General features: G+C 42.8%; 1 protein-coding gene and 1 long non-coding RNA gene across 5 annotated transcripts in view; one reads left to right on the top strand and one right to left on the bottom strand.

The window, feature by feature from the left end:
• Positions 1-227: 227 nt before the first annotated feature.
• The window catches only part of R3HDM1 (R3H domain containing 1), an 88,275-nt gene continuing 68,086 nt past the window's right edge, over positions 228-20,416 (bottom strand). For all 4 annotated transcript variants that reach the window (XM_083488732.1, XM_083488733.1, XM_083488734.1 and 1 more), the window contains 8 exons: positions 10,554-10,708; positions 9,439-9,587; positions 6,694-6,797; positions 5,354-5,523; positions 4,594-4,744; positions 4,248-4,330; positions 3,484-3,568; positions 228-1,654 (listed from right to left, as the gene is read on the bottom strand). In XM_083488732.1, the coding sequence (XP_083344858.1) occupies positions 1,290-1,654; positions 3,484-3,568; positions 4,248-4,330; positions 4,594-4,744; positions 5,354-5,523; positions 6,694-6,797; positions 9,439-9,587; positions 10,554-10,708 (1,262 nt within the window). In that variant the 3' untranslated portion in view covers positions 228-1,289. The remainder of the gene's footprint in view (positions 1,655-3,483; positions 3,569-4,247; positions 4,331-4,593; positions 4,745-5,353; positions 5,524-6,693; positions 6,798-9,438; positions 9,588-10,553; positions 10,709-20,416) is intronic.
• On the top strand, positions 6,804-7,706 carry LOC310701431. The gene is made up of 2 exons (XR_014523045.1): positions 6,804-7,108; positions 7,530-7,706. It is a non-coding gene; the product is annotated as an uncharacterized lncRNA (long non-coding RNA).

Raw genomic sequence — 20,416 nt, 5'->3', positions numbered from 1 at the left:
ATTGTGCACAGAATGTGCATTGTATGACTTTGCTGCTAAGATCTTACTTTCGCTATTTATGGCCAGAACTAATTCAATTTAATTGAAGTCTCACCTTATGCAGAAGTCCAGTCCAGTACCCTCCACTGCTTAAGGGTGCCTGCTATGACTATCTACAACTGCCTTATGTGATAAATATGTAATATGTCTATTTCTTTCAAGCTCACAAAAAAAGTACACCGGAAAACTTGTACTTGTAAACATTTATTTTTTTCCAAACTGAAGAAAGGCTTGCATCAGCACACATTGTACAGCCTTGCAAATTATACAGAAATTGAAAAGGTGTCTCCTTTATATGTGCAATGAATCATTTGATGTCCAGTGATCCTCTACAAATGATGAAAAAACATATTTAAACCACTTAAGAAGTTTCCAGCACTTATCAAATGCGATTACTCTTACAGTAAAAAAAGAAAAGAAAACTATATCAATGGGAACACAATTAAAGTGCAAACTTTTTTTTTACTTTTTGCCATTTGGGGGAGTCACATTTAATTTCCTCACTGTGTATTAAAAACTAATGGGCTCCAGTTAAAAATTTTCTGCAGTGTTTCCCCCCTTTTAATACTTATCCTGATGGAACAGAAGCAAGCTGCTCAGGAATATAATTTATTGGCAGTTAAAGGTTCACATCTCTAAAGTAAGTCTTGAAACGGCAGGACTGGAGAAGGTCTTCAGTAGTTATTGTTGGATTCCATTACCCTTGGAAGAGGAACAGAGGGGGAGAGAAATATGCTACCTTCCTTGCCCTTTGGCATACTGGGCTAGAAACACAGTGAAATTCCTTAGGAGCGCTTCTCTTTCCCTCCCTCCCCCAGATCACTGCCCTTAAACTGATAGAAGTGTGCTGGCTGTGTGCAAAGGGATTACAAAATACACGTAAGAATATGGTTTTTCCTTATGAACAAAAGTTCGCTGTACAACAGAGCTTTGGATCTGATACAAGAATTCAGAAATATAAAACGAAACTACTACAAAAGGGGTGTTTTCAACAGCATTCTTCAGAGAAGGCTGCCTGTCCGTTTCACATCACAGCAGTATTTTACTTTGTTGTTGATGATTTAAATTGCGTGTTTATTTCTGCATCTTCTCCTGGATCACTGGGCTTATTTTCTTCAAAGGCTTTACTGTCACATGACATCCAAGGAGTCTTTTATGAAGACAACAAAAACCCATAAACATCAAGCCAATCAAGTAGAGGAGATAAGGACATGGAAGTGATAAAGGCTGAATGTTCAATGACGTGGCTGTTACTGAGAACTAGCCCTTTCCAGAATGTGAAAGTCGTAGTGCTTCTTGCTTGTTCTCAGCCTAAACTTGTTCAGTGAATTACTTTGTTTCTTCAATGCATTTTGGGCTGCAGACATGGTTGGAAACGTTGCTAGAACCGTGTACGTAGATGCCAAGTCACTAAGTTTGGAAGGTTCAGCGTTCACATTACTATCTCCACTACCACAGTAGTGATGGTGTTGCTGCTGTTGCACCTGTAGGAACTGGGGATCCCGTAGCCACCGAATCTTGGCACCAACTTTAAGAAGTTCCACAAATAATTTTTCAGCTTCTGCACGTGTTATTCCTTCTGGCAGTTCAGTAATTTCTAAGACTTTTCCTACAACTGAGGGGTGGAAAAAGACATGCAGGATTAAAAATGGCTTGCTTTGTAATGGCTATGGTATCCAGATTCAGACCCACCAACAAGTTTTTGTGCTTGGCTGGCAATCAACCCAGTTCCTTGAACTAAAAATTCAATAATGCCCATTGTTATCAAGAAGAGACAAATGAGACATCAATAGCTGTGCAGAAGCTATTTTTAAAAACTTACTGAATGGAAAGGTGCAGCATATGGACATGAAATGACAAGGGCCACCACACCCTCTCAATACCTAGAGAAAAGGTAATCTGTTAACTGCCAAGTTTTCTACATGGCCTGAGGCTACTAATGTCAAGATCAGTGTATTCAGTGGTGATTGTCCTTAGGCAGGAGGGAATCAATTCGTGGGACTCTCTGAAGCAGATTTAGGAGGGGTGATGGGAGGATCCCTGAAATGTCTCCTTCCCTTTTCTACTGACAGATTCCCTTCTGATAGCCCACTGCCATATTTAGAGATTACCCAGTAAGTTTGCCGTATTTTTCGCTCTATAGGGCGCACCGGATCATAGGACGCACCAGATCATAGGAGGGAGAGAACAGGGGGGGAAATTTTTTTTCCTTGTTCTCCCCCTCTAAAACAAGGTGCGTTCTGTGCGTTCAAGGTGCGTTCACCCGAAGCCTCCGGAGCCCAGCAGGAGTTCCCGCTGGGCTCCGGAGGCTTTGGGTTCCTTTTGACCTGCTCTTTGGGGCTGGCAGTGGGGCGAAGGGCTGCTTTCCCCCACCACCAGCCTCCAAACCAGGTCAGGGAGCAGCGCAGAGGCGGTGCGCTGCCTTCCCGCTGCCCCCTGAACTTGTGGGTCTGGCGGTGGGGGGAAGCGCTGCAGCCTTCCCCCCACCTTCGTACAGCCTTCGTAGCCTCCACAGGGCAGCGGGGTGAAGGTTCCGCAGCACTCCGTCTCGCTGTTCTGGCTGCGGGGACAGCCTTCGTAGCCTCCGTAGGGTAGCGGGGTGAAGGCACCCTGCTGCCCTGCGGAGGCTTTGTGCAGCTAACCCCAAGCTAAAACAGTGAGACGGAGCGCTGCACAGTGCTCCGTCTCCCTGTTCTGGCTTTGGGCTTAGCCGCGCAGCCTGCATTCGCTCTATAGGACGCACACACATTTCCCCTTAATTTTTGGAGAGGAAAAAGTGCGTCCTATAGAGCGAAAAATACGGTAAGTGCCTATGGGTTTCAGTAAGTAGTAGCAGTAGTAGTCACCAACTTCAAAAAAACTGATGCTTCTAAAGCTGCTATTTTGCAACAAATTGAATGTGAGAACCAGCATTTCCAGCAGGAACCCAAATTATAATATTTGGCTTTCCCCTCTCATGGCAGGAACCCTACAGATAAAGACACACACACAAACATCTCGATCTGCTGGAACAGAAATGTCCAACTCGCCTTTGTGATTCTTGCAAGAGTCTTTCACAAACTCTGTCTCCGTTACAGGTACATTAAAAAAAAAGCTCTCCAATGAGATTTATACACATTCCAGATATGGCAGCAGTTTCAAAACCAAAAACATTCTCTGGCTCTTCATCACAGAGAGGGGCACATGTACAAAACATACTATGCAATATCAGCTTAAGATCATGAATGTGATCATGGTGATAGGGAAATAGCAGTAGCTCGCACAATCCGAGCACAGATGCAAAGCACTTTGGACAGGTAACCTATCGCACCTCTTATTGCTGTGGCATATTCTGAATCCATCTCCAGACGACATTTAGACCTAGAGAGCTGTGATAGAATGGTAAGAGGCATAATATACTTTCCTAGTAGTTCAACTGCATCAAAGTTACAGTAAGTCACATACCTGGTTCTCCTGCACCAAGGTCTGTTGAAGCAGCCTTTTTGGCTGGCTTTCTTCCTCGGTTCCCATGTCTGCTTCCAGGCTGACACTACCAGGGAGAAGGGTCAGACATACACAAAGAATGATCAGAGGTTAAATTTTACCTCCCACAAGGGATGGAGGGTGTGACACAATCCATCTAAGTGGCACAAATGGTAAACTACTGCTTCCTTTTCTTGAAAATGTTTTACTTGGCAATAGGTGCAGTGCTGTGCCATTTGAACCCATGAAGTGGCACATCTCTCACATTGACAAAAATTACTTGCACTCCAGAAGAACTCGAATAATTGCATTGGAGCAATTGGTCAATGAACCCTCTTTGAGATCCAAACAGCACAGTGCACCTCTACACTCTGCAAGATGGCAGTAGTTCTAGGTGAAGCCTAGATTCTTACTACCCCCAAACCTGTCTTTAACCTGGATTTCAACTTAAGACACAGAGGGCAAACATATTCAGAAATCTGTAACAGTATGCAGTTTCATTTTGACAATGGACATTTTTGTCTAGCCTAATTTGTAATGAAACTATCTTGGTTCTCCCCACCTCAAACTGGAGCATCACTTATGCATGTTTTTTATTTCAAAATAGCTGCTCCTACTTTTTACAAAACGTCAACAATTCCTTTTTTTTAGGAAAGCGGGTAATCTCTCTTTCCCATTTATAAAATGAACCTGACTTACAAACAAGTGACATCCAAATTATTGGGCTGTTTCCTACTGTTCCCTACCTGTGGACCTGCTACATGCCCATGTAGCAGAGCTGGAGGATTGTACTGCAACGGCTGACCAAGTAAGGGATATCTGGCATCTCCTGAAGAAGACATAGAAATAAACTTAGGTTTCAGATTGTTCAATCAATTCTAAATCATTCTAAACAATAATTCTAAACAAATGCAATTAACTGTTTCTGTGCAATGGTATCGATATTCCAAGTCAATGAAACTGCACTAACAGCAGTTAATTAGGATGAAGTCAATTCCAAATTCATGGGAAGTCAACATGCCTTAGGAGAAACATTAAAATTCGACTCTCCAAGTGAATAAAAAAAAGTAAAAAATGTAATCAAGTTCTTACCTTGTCCAGGAACAAAAGGTCTAGAGAATGGGGGCACAAGAGGAAGAGGTGTTAACGTGGGACGGATATTCTTTATGTTTGACAGCTGACTTGGCGCTGGCGACTGGGCTGGAGAGGTGACAGGACTACCTATTTGTGGACTATGCTGCAACTTTAAAACAAAACAAAAAAGGAAAGAGAACATTATGCCTGAGTTTACGAGAATAGATGAAAGCAACCCTTTCAAGTTTGTATGGTGGGGGGCAGGGGCCCTTGTGAATATCAGTTTCATAGACTGCAAGTGAACTGTGAATTTGTGCATTTTGAAATCTTCTCATTTCCCATTTCATATAAAGAGATGATTCTCTGTTATGCAGCTATGATGCATAAAATCACAAGCCCATTACAAAGTTGTTACTACTTCTGTGACTAGCAAGATGCTTAAATGCAAGAAACAATACGCTACCCCTCTTCCTAGACATGTAAGTCAGGAAACCTTTTGGGGATACCATTTGAAGGACAGAGTGTGCCCCATACTAGTGTGCTGTTCCTTTTGCTGCAGCACTAGGCCAGCCAATATTGTGGTGCGTGTGGGCGAAGAGACAGGAACCACTGGTTATACCAAAAAAAGGGGCAATTTTCTACTGGCGACCTGTACAACTTTCTTAGTCATTTCCACAATATATAATATTTAGGTATATAAATATTTTTAAAAACCTACTACACACTGAAAATGATGAAATGAATGCTCCCTCCTTTTTAAAACATCAAAATGGAATACCTGTGTAGAGCTGTCCAAAGCGCCAAAATCTGTTGACTTCTGTCCTCTTTGATGGTCACAATAATATTTATTTTGCTTCCACTGGGGAGGTGAATGGGGTCGAGGCTGAGGATTGTTGGGTATACTGAGTTGCATCATTACCATTCCTCCACCTGGTGGTGGTGCTACTGCTACAAAACAAAATTAGGAAAGAAGGGTGCTTAAGTTCCTAGCTACCCCAACCTTTCTAAAGATTGCTTCCAGCCACATTAACCCATCCACCTGCTACGGCCATCAGCAAATTCTCCACTCCGTGATCCACCAAGGTCAGAGATGAAGGTGGGGTGAGACACAATTCAGGGCTTTTGTACATGTTGGAAGCAATTTTGCAGCCCTCCAACCTACTTTTTATATATACTCTGTCTACTGCACAACAGTTTTCCGGGGGGGGGGGGACTATAGATAGCTCTTAAAGAAACAGGTATCTGAAAAAGTGTGCATGCACACGAAAGCTTATACCAAGAACAAATTTAGTTGGTCTCTAAGGTGCTACTGGACAATTTTTAAAATATATTTCCTAAAGAAACAAATCTCCAAAATCCCAACTAATAACATTTAGAAACCCAGAGCACATTGTTAAGCTATTATTCCTTTTCCACCTTTTTTTTTTTTACAGTTCCATTAAGGACACCTAGTACAAAATGCAAAGTACCAATTGTTCTCTGAAATTATAAGGATTTACTAGAAACTTTTTGTGTGTGCTTTGAACACAAAAGCCAAACCTAGGATATGCTGGGCACCCACTGCTTTCCGGATCCTTATTTCATTCATCTCCTTCCCTTTCTTGAAGGAACTGAAGGTGGCACATATGGTCTCTCCTTCTCAAGTTCATTCTTTCCATAACCTTGTGGGGCAAGTTAGGCCAGAACAGCAAAAATATTTTAGGCCAGGAGAGCAGACGGTTGACATCATTGCCCCAATGCCCACTTCACTGGCGGCGGCGGCTGCTGCCGCCAGGAAGAGGTCTGTCTAATTTTGGTGAACTCCACTTCCCCAGCAGAAGGCCTACCCCTGCCTGAGGCATGCATGCCATCCCATGCTGGTTGGAATGGTGCCCCTGGCCTTCTTGATAGGCTTTTCAGGGGTCACGGGGCCTGGAGGGGTGTGGAGATAAGAAGGTTGGCAAGTCTCCATTCATGAACTTCAACAAATCTTAGAATCCAGTACATGCACTACTCACTGTATGCAATTTCACTGGACTAGGATTGATAAGCAAATAAGGTTGTTGTCTTTATTTTTTAAAAATTAGCCCCACGATCAGAGAGTGAAAGGGCCTAATGGTCACGACTCTCTTTTCACACCTGCACACTGTTGTCCTTGGAGTTGCTGGGAGTTGCAGGGCGAGGTTGTCCGAGGGAACTGTATCTGCTCTGATCCAGGAGGCTGAAGATATGCTACTGATGAGCTGCAGAAGGCGGGCCGGGGGGGGGGGGGGCGAGAGATGGAAGGAAGGAAAACACCGTGTATTAAATGCAAGCTGTAGACCTCAGCCAGGACACCTGAAATGTGTGAAAGCCGCTTGTAGCATGCGATCTGATTTTGAACAGGAGAACCAATACATAATTTACTTGTTACAGAAAGTACAGCTACGCAACCCTGCTAGTTCATACACCTGCCATCCTGGCAAAATAGGTAAAGAGGTGGCACAGGGCTGGCTAGCTGTAGCCCTCCTCCTTGGCCCCTGCAGGATGAAGAAAGCAGCCAAACCTATATAAGGTGGTTATCCTACAGACTGCTTGGGCACGTTGTTATTCCTTCCCTTTTTGCCATTTTACAATTCGTTTGTCGTTTCATAATTTGAAAAGATTTATAAGCTCTAGGGGGAGGAATGAACCCTACTTACAATTTATACTAATAAAAATTAAGATGAGAGGGTGAAACAGTTGCCATGGGGGAAAAATTAGTGACTGTTCTCATTTCTCTAATCTTCTTGTGAATTATTCATGGTGTGGCTTTTGGAAAGGTGACCAGGCTTTGAAGATTGCCATTAATGCAACACATTACTGCAAATTGCTGACATTAAAAAAATAAAAGCTGCTTTCAAAGCACAACGCTCAAAGATCAAAGGAACCCTAAATATCAAATAGAACTGATACAAAGATAACCTACAGGCGAGATTTTTTTCGTTGTTTTGCAGGGAATATAAACGAAGTCAGAACTCTTCACCAAGGTGACCTCAAAATCTATTTCGCAGTACTTCTGCAGAATAACTGCACATGACCAAAGAGCTGTGCAGGATACTATTGCTCCATCCTTGGAAACCCATCCATTTTACTTGATAAGGGAAAGAAATTGGCCTTAAGTGGGAAACTAATGTTGTGTTGATACAGGATTGCACTTTTGAGACATCTTAGTTTGCCTCTTAGCACTCAAATAAGAATCAGATCATTTCATCCATCCATGTAATACCGCTAATAATAATAACTAAATGAATGCCATTAGAACAACTATGTATTTGTTAAATGCTTGAATAAATCCAATTGAACTACAAAGTGGCTTGCTGTCAGCTCCCACTGTTTAAATCACAACCTTCTTTGTGATGGTGCAAATGAAACGCCACAATTAGGAGTAAAATTTGAGCCTGGCACGAGGTACTGCATATGTTACACAACCCCCTCACACATACACTTTGGTTGGATGCAAAGGTTCACTGGTATATGTCACATTTCCTGTGTATTTAGCCTTTTTCTGTCTTATCTGTGTTTTCGTGTTTTTATCTGTTGGCTGCCTTGAGTCCTGCTCTGGGGAAAAGGTGGGTTGTAAATAAATATATTTATAATTTTACAAAAGCTAGAGCAGGTCACCTGCAGACTGGCGTAAGTGAAACAGATAGCATAGGTAAATCTCCTACTTGTCTGGGACTGCTGCCAAATTAACTCCTTCCAAGAAACCAGGATTGCACAGAGACCTAAGAAATGCATAGTGAGGAAATGCATTCACTATGTTATATACCAGGCATGGGCAAACTCAGCCCTCCAGATGTTTTGGGACTATAACTCCCATCATCCCTAGCTAACAGGACCAGTGGTCAGGGATGATGGGAATTGTAGTCTCAAAACATCTGGAGGGCCGAGTTTGCCTATGCCTGTTATATACAGATGTATCATTCCTTGTCTGGGATCTAGGTCAGAGGTAACCAGCTCCACAGTAGAAGCTGGCTATGCACAATGCTGATCAGTTCGAAACTGCAAACTCAGAGCCACATATTTGAAGCAGCTTTGCTGCTCGTTTTAAGGGACTGTTTTTAATGCTGTGCTTTCCTGCTCTCTCACCTTTTGAAAAGGTGAACAGCACATCTTAAGACTAGGAGGAGGAGGGGCAAGACAGACAGCCAAGAGCGGCATTTAAAATGCTGATGATTAACTCCCCATTGTGTTGTGAAGCTGTGGGGAAAGCTGGGCTGTTTCTGTGCCGGAAAAAAGGGGGTAAGTACAGTTTGAAAATGTATTATCTTTTTGCATCCTAAGTAAGCACAGTTGCAATTTTCCTGCAAGGAGGAGTGAGAACAAGGCACAGAGCATATTGCCATAAAGTCTAAGATCCACTGAGCAAAATAAGAAATTTGAGAAAAGAAATCTATGCCCAGGAAGGTAGTTTATGGTTTTTGAAGTTTCAGCAGACATAGAATCATAAGAGTTGGGAGGGACCCTGAGGGCCATCTAGTCCAACCCCCTGCAATGCAGGAATATGCAGCTGTCCCTTACAGGGGTTCAAAATGCAACCTTGGAATTATCAGCACCACCCTCTAACCAAGTGAGCTACATGCCATGCACAATTACAGCTTTTCTTTACTAAAATGACCACCAGGCATTTCTCTTTTAATAATATAATAAAAATAAAACAGCCTCTATGTAGGAAATTGTATTTCAAATCCTTGTAAATACATCAGCTCAGATTACTAAAGACCAATAGGTTTTTTAATGAACTGCTTTTCCTACTGCCTTTTTTCTTGTGGTTTCTGGCTACTTTGAGCACAACCATTTTGTGGAAAAGCAGCATACAAATAATATGATCCATTCTTAAAAAAATAATAATGTTAAACTCACCTTAAATTATTCTGTTGTCCAGATGGAATGACACTGTAGTAAACTGGCATTCCCGATGTGGATAGTCCTTGGTTAGACTGACTGGGAATAACAACTGGCTGTTGATATGTCTGCTGAGACATTCCTTGGGAACCTTGAGCCATTGAAACCTGAGGATTAGAAGTACATTAGGATACCTAATAAAGTTTTTTAAAAAGAAAAAGAACCGACACATTTATTATGACAACCTGTTTAGTAAACAAGGGGCGGGGAACCAGTGACCCTCCAGAAGTTGCTGGACTGCACCTCTCATAATCCCAGCACATTGACCATGCTAGCTGGGGCTGATGGAAGAAGGGAGTCCAATATCAAATGGAGGGCCACACATTCCCCAGTCCTGCTGTAAACCAAGGTCCATATATACCCATCCTGACAACAGCTTCTCGGGTCCAAGAGAGACAGCCTAGTACTTACCAAGGAGGCAAAAACCTATCGCTAGGATGAAATGCTTCAAATTATAGGTAGGGGTCCAACATGAATGAGTTCTCATCCATACAAAGCAATTCCCTTCACAAAGAAAACTAGGTGTCAGGGCCTTCCAGAGCCTAACATTCTCCCTGGTTCTAGTTTTCCAGCAGCCCCTACATACAATTTGAAGTGGTTTAGCTCAGAGGAAGTCTTAGGTCTCACTCTTGAGCAGAGCCTGTGGAATGGCAGAGAGGATTTTCCAGAGACTCTGGCTCTTCAAGATGCCTATGAAAACGATGTGGAACAGTGGTAGGCGAATGTTACACAAAACTAATATGCAGAAAGACGTGACACACTGTATTCGGGCACCTTGATTGTTCTGCAAATGGGCTTAGCTGATCTCTGGAAACAGAGTAAGCAAAACTTATCCATTGTTTAAAATCCAAACTGAGTAACTGTGAAGCTTTAGTCTACAAATAAAATGTTTCGCTTCAACAAACCATTTTGCGGCAGTTAAGAATGATGTTTGTATACATTTGTGATAACCCTGTTCCAAAAGTGACCAACAACCCTTAGTCCTGACTAGGCAAAGCTTCAGTGTTTTAAAAAAGAATCAATTGTATTTCATATTTGGAATAAGAAGAAGACAATAACAGACAATAGCTTACTTGATAAGATGGCACAGGTGGGTACGGAACAAGTACACCTTGGATCTGATTTCCAATATTGTTTGGCTGGCCACTGACTAGATTTTGGTTCTGAGATTGCTGGACGCCAACTAAACCCTGGTAGTTTTGCTGCTGGTTAGGCATAACTTGGTAACCTGCAAATACAGAAATATTATTCATTTTGACACGTTATAACAAAACATATTTATACCCCAGTTCCCTTTAGATGCTACAGCTGTAGTACAGGAATCTGTGGGTTTATAGCACAAATATGTTGTAATGTTTAAAGGATGAGCAAGAGGTTGGTAGGGATAACTGCACAGGATCTGTCAACAACTGTGCAGTAAGACCCATGTCAGTAGCCCTGCTCATATAACCGTGGGCCTTTTCATATGTCACAGCAACAGCACTGACTGAACTCACAGGAAAATGAGCTCCCATGCCAGTGTTATAACATCTAAAGGGAGGGCACTATAGATACATGGGGCAGTTTTGTTTGGACAGTTCCTCCAACTAATCATACTTAGTTGGCATGTGGCAACTTTTGCCTACTTAAGTCCAGTGCAACTATGAGTTTGTACTTCATTTTCACTAAAATGACAGATTCTATTCAGGTATACAAAGCATTGGCTTTTTGAACTTTGATTTCTTTCCTTTTTCATTGTCTCCTTGAGTAATTTTGTTTTATTTTAATCAGTAACAACACATGCATATCAAGTTGAACAAGCCCACTGAACAACAATGCAAGACAGACAATTTATCTTACTTTTGAAGGCTGAGATGTGTGTGTTATGTGTGTGTCTGTTTACCTGGTCACAGGTCTGACTTATTTCATGAGTTGGAACAGTCCTAAGTATAAAAAGAACATGGAATATTTTGCAACAAAAGGTTCCCCCTCCTATCATCTTTTCCATTTACTGACAAGATGGTAGTTTGGAAGTCTCCCAATGGGGTTCAAAGGACAGGAACAAGGGCTAAATTCTCACTGACCTTAAGCTAAGGTACCACCTCACTACTTAAAGGCCAAGGTATTATCAGATCACCTTAAAAGTATATTACAATATCTTCTTAAACCAAATGCCTTCATACAGATTGACAGAACAGGCTCAAGTTTCTAAGTTACTTAAGAAATGAAGACTGAGCATAGTCTTATCAACGGCAGGTGCCTATTTTTCTTCTATTTTGAGAATAAGGTATTTGGTCCCAGTAAAACTATGCATGGAGCTGGCAAGATCTGGCACTGCTTCTTAGCTGGGTGAACAGAATAAGTTAAGAGAAAAGGTTCTCTTTCCCACCCAATTACTGGAAAATAATTTGCATGTGGAATGTACCATTCTTGTAAGCTTTTTTTTATACAGTGTAAAGCATTGGGTGGTGAGCACAGCTTTTAAAGGCATGGGATATTTCTCCAGTGAAAAGCCAGCACTGTATCTGTAACATTCAAACATGTTTTATTTCAATAAACTGACACTGAGCCCTTAGAAACTCAAATTAAGACCTACATTCTGCAATATACACCTTCATCTGTTAAAATATGATCAGCTGCCCCTTTCTCTTTTTTTCTGGCCACATAATGCTATCTTTTTGCTCTTCTTCCTAATTGCTCCTTTACAAATTGTGCCTTCCTGTCTCCCTGGAAAATCATATAAATAAAGTAAAGCACACAGTGCTTGAGAGGCCTCATTTCAGCTGTTGCATTGTAATGTGTTTGGCATTTTTTTTCTCCTTTGAAAACAGATGAGGGGGGCCAAGCCACTATTTGTACTTTGAAATGCTGAATGCTGTGCTGAACTTTCAGACACTGATTTCCCCGTACTCAGTTTCAAGGGAAGTATCACATTCCATTGCACTTTGCTGTCCTGCTTTTGAAAACAAGATGTATCACCTGTGTCAGTGCTTTGCTGTTTAATCGGTTCAGCCTAACTCTCAATGGAAGTGTTTCATCTGGACAGCCATGCTGCATTATTTACATGTGTGCATTCACAATCCCAGACACTGAATACAGTACTAAACCTTAGGGCTCTCCCAAAAATAATGAACCCATTCATGATACCTTGTTTTTGTTTTTCTACAAGTCTTTCCTGCAGCAAATTTATTTGATTCAGAATGAGCATGGCATAAGATGTTAAGTCTGATGAGTGGACTACATCTGTTTTCTAGGCACAGGCTATCAAATATCATGTTCATTACTAGATAAAGATTCAAAAGCTCAGAATGGAGAAGTGGCTGATTTCACCCAACTTCTTGTCCTTAAGGCAGGTTTGCCTTGTACCTAAAATATTGGACGTACTATGCAAAACTACATCCTGTAGAAGCAGGGTCTTTATTTCCTTATTAAGATCATAATGTATGCATCAAGGAAATAAAGCATGCAATTGTAGCACCCTGCTTGTGGTTAACGCTTAGCTGGAATGAAATATTCAACGCAGCAATAGAGAATTTAAAATAATTATTTATTTGTCAGACAAATAAATGAGAGGCACAGTGGTATATGGTTACCAAGCTCTGGCCTGGCCTCCTGCCATTATGGCCAGCCCTTATATTCCCTTAATCCAGCCCCCTTTGCTCCTCCTGTGGCTGCCTCTGTCCAATCAGCCTGGTTGGATTTCCTATTGGCTGATTGCTATAACCAATCACAAAAAGATACACCCATATCCTTCTGTCCTTATAAGGAAGACAAACAGCTATATATTGTTACATCTATAAATGACAAATAAGTAGTAATATATCTTACATGTGTCTCAACAAGGAATCTTAATTACCAGCTCACCTCTTGCCCTCCTTGCCCTATTGCCTTCTAAAACAAATGGTTAATCTTAAATTTTTATCTTAAACATATGTCAAGGATCTTGAGTTTCACATCAACATTGAAAGATATCCTTCATTTGAAGGTTTCTAAACAAATGTCTGACAGCTAATATATCAGGACAGCATTTGATGGCGTCTTCTTGTCTGGCAAGAGGCTGGACTGGTGGCTGACTTAATTTCAAGATAAATACAACTCTTCTAGCATTTGTTAAATCCTTTGCATAATTACATTTAAGCCAACATATTTAATACACAACACAGATAGCCTCTTAAAAGGAATAAGGCCTTTTTAAAGTAGAGAGAGAAAGAAAGAAAAGGACTCAGTTTAAAACAGTTTCAGAAGAAGCCTCCTCCCCTTCAGCAAGCTGCTTTTCCCATTATCTGTTTAAGGAAGAAACAGCTTTAAAAAGACTTCCCAGCTAGATGCTTTTTTTCTCCCATTTGCCTCTGGCCTTAGAAAATACAGCTCAAGGTTTAAAAGAGGCCCATGGTATCATTTTACTATTTGCCCATTCCTAATTATTTATCTCTGCCTTTGTTATCTTCTGTAACATGTAGGGTCAATGTCCTGCTCTTAGTCTGTATTTTCAGCTTTTACGACTTTGAGAATTGCTTTCTGCTATCAATCAAAAAGGGGCCCCTTGTCTAGGAAAACAGTGCCAGTGTTTTCTTAAGCAGCTAGCCTTCTTGCCTGGCATGAATACTTTTGAAAATCTACTTTTGAAAATCTAAGCCCTCTTTAATATACAAGTCCTGATCAAACATTAATAAAATGCAGGCTTATGCCTGATGCCTCATTCCCCCCTTTCAAGCTCAAGGACCTTCGTCCCAAGTGTCCTTGATAGCTTGACCTTCATCATATTCCTGAGGTAAAGCTCTGTATAGGGCCATGATATGAGGTAGAGTTTCATTTGAAACCATCTTGCTAATTGTACTTCTAAAACATGAAATGATACATGGCATCATACATAAAACCATTACCACTACTGTCAAGAAAAACAAGCAAGACAATAGTATCCCTTTGAGTCCTGTGACATTAGGTAACCAATTGGTGAGCCATCCCATATCCCATCCTTCCCATGTTTGTACTGGGACATGTGCTATATTCTCCATCTTTGTGGCCAACACACGGATTGCCTCACCATTATCTGAAATGTTAAAGCAACAGGCATTCCCTGTCAAGTTCAAGACTCCACATAGGCCTCCCTGCTTGGCAAGTACATAATCCATTCCCATTTTCAGCTGCAAAATGGCGGCTCTACTTTCATCCAATTGTTGTGCAATAAGTCTCAAACTCCGGGCCGTTGCATTGGTTACAAGTTCCACTACTGCTTGCAATCGAATTATTCTGTTTAGATTATAAATAGGATCCCGTGCCCCTTGTATGAGCTCACCAGGATTCCAGGAGGCAGGATCATAATAGGCTATAATGCGCTCTGGTGGCCAATCATCAGTACCGCTCCAACTTTGGGTACTTCCTCCTGCTATATGAGAAATATCAGCGTTTCTTCGTGTACGCTTGGCCAAATTAGTAGGCATAATCCACATTGGTGGTAATACCCATCCCAGGAAACAAGTCCCACTCCATTTGGAGGGGAGTTTCTTGTATGCCCATTCTCCACATATCCACCACAACCATCGTGTCTGAGGTCTTTGGTACGTGGAGTACAGAAGGCGAAATAGCAAAAGAGGTAGAGAGTTCACAGTGCAGTATGTTAGATTGCCTTTTTCTGTCACAGTTATGTTCCATACCACTTTCCATGCATGAATAAAAGGAGGTGCACAGGGCAAGGCATCCCGAGTTCGATAGGTAGTATCGTGTGCCCAGGTATTCTTAATATTATGCCAAGTATAGTGACAATGAGAAGAGCCTATCATGGTAGAATCAGCTGCATCTGATGATTTATGTACACAGAATTCCCCTTGTACAGGTATAACTCGTAATGGTTTAGTTGAGTTCCATCCGGGAAAATTCTGTACTTCTGTCTGGTTTGGTATTTCGCTTACCATACCAATGGCATCTAATGGTATCGGTAATAAGGGCATACCTCCCTCTGAATCATCTGGCCCAAGAGAGCAAACAAGGCAATTGGTCCTATTTGCAACATTGGCTACCATTTCAGCTAAACCTACCCACATATTGTGGTCATGGTGGAATCCATATTTAGTCAATTTGGCCAGATTCAAGGACCCTTCCCCTTCCCAAGGGATCAGGATTAATAATAGAATCATGTTGATGTCTAGCATATGCATTCCTTCCACAAAAGATTACCTTATAGTGATAGCAAATAAATATTAGTCCCAATATAATTCCCCCAGTGACAGAAATGGGGAACCACCAAGACCAAAACATATATCCCGAGGATCCCCAATGAGTAATATCTCTGATAATTGTTCCACAAGGGGGTGGGCAGTCAATTAATTGTATAAGAGAATCTTTCCTTTCACAATCGCTGGTTCAGATGCTCCTCAAGCTTCAGGCGTGCGCAGGTCAGCCAGCTTCCAGGTTGTGGCTGCAGCAGGCCGGTCGTCTAATGTTGCCCGTGACCTAGCCCGTTCCCGGTAGGGCTAGATACAGGGGTTTTTGGAGAGAGTCAGTTTAAGAGGATTAGAGGGGTCACCTTTGCACGTCCAACTGCCTTCGGACTTCTTCAAACGAGAGTGATGAATCCAGGGGGTCACCTCAGCTACCTTCACCGCTGTTGGAGTAGAGAGCAAGACGGTGTAAGGTCCACGCCACTTAGGTGCAAGTGGATCACGTTTCCACTCTTTCACCCATACGCTATCGCCAGCCTGGAACTGATGAATCGGCTCGGCAATGCTGCACGGCGTGCGCTCGAGGACCCACCTGTTAAGAGAAACAAAAACACGGGAGAGAGATTGCACTTGTCCCTGTGTCACATGGTCTCCTATTTGTTTAAGATCAGCTGGAATATCCTGAACAAAGGAGGGCGGTCTCCCATACAGGAGCTCAAAAGGTGACAACTTAAGTCTTTTTGTGGGTGCACACCGAACACGAAACAGTGTTATGGGTAACACATCTACCCATCCCAATCCCGTTTCCTGGGTTAATTTTGCCAATTGGGTTTTCAGAGTCCGATTCATTCTTTCAGTTTTCCCTGAACTCTGAGGCCTATAGGCTGCATGCAGTCTCCATTTCACTTGTAGGACTCGACATACTTCTTGTACTACTTGATCAATGAACGCTGGCCCATTGTCACTTCCAATGCATCTAGGTAATCCAAACCTCGGGATCAATTCAGTGAGGAGTCTCTTAGTTACCTCTCGTGCCTTTTCAGTTCGGGTGGGAAAAGCTTCAACCCATCCGGTAAGAGTGTCTACAAACACAAGGAGATACTTGAATCCCTTAGAAGGGACCAGCTCTGTGAAGTCCACAATTAGGCTTTCCATGGGGACATATCCCACATGTTGGATTCCAGGAGGTTGTACCGGTCCCTGCCTGGGATTGTTTTTAGCACAAAGAACACATTTCTGTGAAATGCAAGTTGCTAATTGTGATAGGTTAATAATATACAACTTCCGACTGAGACTCTCTCTGGTTGCAGTACCGCCAAGGTGAGTAGATTCATGATAATTTCTTACAATTGTGCCTGCTAGGTGATGAGGTACATAAATCCTATTGTCCAGCAGGATCATCCAACCGTCCTTCACAACTGCTCCTTCCTGTTCAGCCCACTTCCTCTCTTCTGGGGTATAGTGAGGTTTAACTTCTTCTGGAGCTACCTCTGGTATGAGGGCTGCTATAAATCCTCCCACAGGCTTTTGGGCTGCCTCTCGGGCTGCTTTGTCAGCAGCATGATTTCCTCTGGTTATTGGATCCCTTCCTCGTCCATGACCTTTGCAGTGCATTACAGCAATCTGTTCTGGAGCCCATACTGCTTCTAACAGGATTTCTACTTCAGGTCCATATTTCAAGGCCTTCCCGTGGGCTCCTATTAGACCTCTTTCTTTCCATAGAGCACCATGTGCATGCAGGGTTAAGAAGGCATATTTAGAATCAGTATAGATGTTTGCCTTACATCCGGCTGCCAATTGCAGAGCTCTAGTTAAACCTATAAGTTCAGCTTTTTGTGCCGAGGTGCCAGCAGGCAAAGCTTCAGCTTCCACAACTTCCTCATTGGTGACCACAGCATATCCTGCTCGTCTGGCACCTTCATGCAGGTAGCTGCTACCATCAGTATAATATACAACATCTGGATTTTTCAATGGTTCATCTTTCAGATCGGGTCTACTGGAATAAACTTCATCCATTATTTGGAGACAATCATGTGATTCTTCATCATCTACCTCTGGTAGGGGCAGCAAAGTCGCTGGATTGAGCATATTCACTACTCGTAGATGAATCCTGGGATTTTCACACAATAGGCCTTGGTACCTAGCCATCCTTGGGTTCGTTAGCCAATAACTACCCTTATATTCCATGAGTGTCAGAACAGCATGAGGTACATTCACATACATTGTCTGGCCGAAGGTAAATTTATCAGCTTCTTTGACAAGGCTGGCAGTGGCCGCTACTGCCCTTAGGCATGGAGGCCATCCTTTTGCTACTGAGTCCAATTGTTTTGACAAATAAGCTACTGGACGGTTCCAACTTCCTAATCTCTGGGTCAGGACTGCCGCTGCAATCCCATTCTGTTCATGTACATACAGCTGAAAGGGTTTTTCCGAATTAGGCAGTCCAAGGGCTGGGGCCTCCATAAGTCGTTGTTTGATAACTAAAAAGGCTTGTTGCTGCTCAGGTCCCCATACGAATGGGTCCTTTTCTGCACCTCGAGTGCTTTCATGTAAGGGCTTGGCCAGACTGCTGAAATCAGGTATCCATAGTCTACAAAACCCTGCTGTTCCCAGGAATCCTCTGAGTTGTTTCCTTGTGGTAGGTTCCTTGATAAGGCAAATAGCTTCTTTCCTCTCTGGCCTCAATGCTCGTTGTTGGTGTGAGATGTCAAAGCCCAAATATTTGACCTTTTCTAAACATAACTGTGCCTTTTTCTGGGAAACTCGGTAGCCAGCTTGCCAGAGCAAGTGGAGCAGTTCCTCTGTACCTTCTTTACAGGTATCAAAATCCTTTGCTGCTAGTATAAGGTCATCTACATATTGCAGAACCACCTTTTCTCCAGGTATTGAGGGGTAACTTGTTAGATCCTTCGCCAAGGCAGTGCCAAATAAAGTTGGGGAATTTTTGAATCCCTGGGGCAATCTTGTCCAAGTTAGCTGGCCTTTTGTTCCTGTTAAAGGGTCTTCCCACTGGAAGGCAAATATAGGTTGGCTCTGTGGTGCCAGCCGGCAACAGAAGAATGCATCTTTCAAGTCCAATACAGTAAAAAATGTTGCTTCTGGTGGGATCAAACTCAGCAGGGTGTATGGGTTTGGTACATTTGGGTGCAAGGTCTCGATAGCCTGGTTTACGAGCCTCAAGTCCTGCACTGGCCTGTATTCATCTGTCCCAGGTTTTCGAACAGGCAAAAGGGGTGTGTTCCACTCTGATTGGCAGGGCTTAAGCAGACCATATTTTAATAGGCGGTCCAAATGTTTCTGGATGCCCTCTGCTGCTCGCCGGGGTAAAGGATATTGCTTTACAGATACAGGGGTAGCCATAGGTTTTAAGGTTACTACAATTGGAGCTATATTCTTGGCCATTCCTGGTGGGCTATTTTCGGCCCATACTCCTGGTGGTACCTGTAGAGTTCGGAGGAGCTTGTTTAACTCTGTATCCAATGTGGGTTGGACTTGCAGGGCTGACATTAGGCGCCATGATTGTTCCTTAGGTACGGAGAGGGAAATTATTCCTGCTGCCTTTGATGGCAGTTTCATTTCTGGACCTCGAGGAGTGAAGGTGATTTGGGCCTGCAATTTGGACAGCATATCTCTACCTAAGAGAGGTATTGGACACTCAGGTATATACAAAAACTGATGGGTTAAACGATGTCCCCCAATCTGGCATTCCAAAGGTTGGAGGAAAGACCTCTTAGCTGACTGACCAGTGGCACTTTTAATGACTACACTTTTGGATGCCTTTTTCTGCAATAGTTCTGGGAGTACTGAGTATTCAGCCCCAGTATCAATCATAAAGTCTATTAAATGGCTTCCTAATTGAATCGTGACCGTGGGCTCCTGGAAGCCTAACTTTATGGAGTCCGGTCTTTCCTAGTCTTGGGTAAAATCCTCCTCTGCCAGTCCAATGACATTGTCCCTACTCCGTCCTTGTCCAGGTCTCTGATATCTTCCATCTCGAATCATTCCCCGTCCCCGTCCCTGGTTTCTTGGGCCGGAGCCTGGGCCTGGGCCTGGGCCTGGGCGTACTTCTTCCAACCTCAGGGGTTCAGGACACTCCCGCTTCCAATGACCCTCCTTCTTGCAATTTGCACATTGATTCCTTCCCAGTGGTGGATTCCTTCCCCGCCCTCTTCCTCCATTTAAGGGGCGGTAGTCTTGCTTCACTGCTGTGGCTAGCATTACCATCTTTTCCTTCTGCCACTTCTTCTTCTCTTGTTTCTCAGCCTCATCCCTATTCCGATAAACTCGGCGTGCAATGGCCATAATTTGGCTCATCAGCATCCCTTCCCATCCTTCTGATTTCTGAATTTTCTTACGAATGTCAGAAGCGCACTGGGCCACAAATGTAGCAGTAATCATTCTGCTGTTTTCAGGGGCTTCAGGGTCAAAAGGAGTCCATATACGATAGGCTTCTTGCAGCCTCTCTAAAAAGTCTCCTGGACTCTCATTTGGTTTCTGTTCTACTTCTGAGACTTTAGACATATTAGTGGGCTTCTGGCATGCCCTGCGGATACCTTGCACAAGCGTCTGGCGGTAGGTGGTAAGTCTGGCCAGGTGAATTACATTGTTTGGATCCCAATTAGGATCTTCCAAGGGAAAGTTGTCTTGGAGATGACGGTCAATATTAAAAATATTTCCCACTCTGGCCTGCTCACGCAAATATATCTGTGCCTTTTCAATTATGTCTCTCCTTTCCTCAGTGGTGAACAGAGTATTCAGGAGCTGGCGGCAATCTGTCCAAGTAGGACTATGAGTATTTA

This window comes from Podarcis liolepis (assembly GCF_965112155.1).
Source record: "Podarcis liolepis genome assembly, chromosome: 1".
NCBI lineage: Eukaryota > Metazoa > Chordata > Lepidosauria > Squamata > Lacertidae > Podarcis > Podarcis liolepis.
The sequence above is the reverse complement of the archived record's forward strand: the minus strand, read 5'-3'. Positions and strand labels throughout refer to the sequence as shown.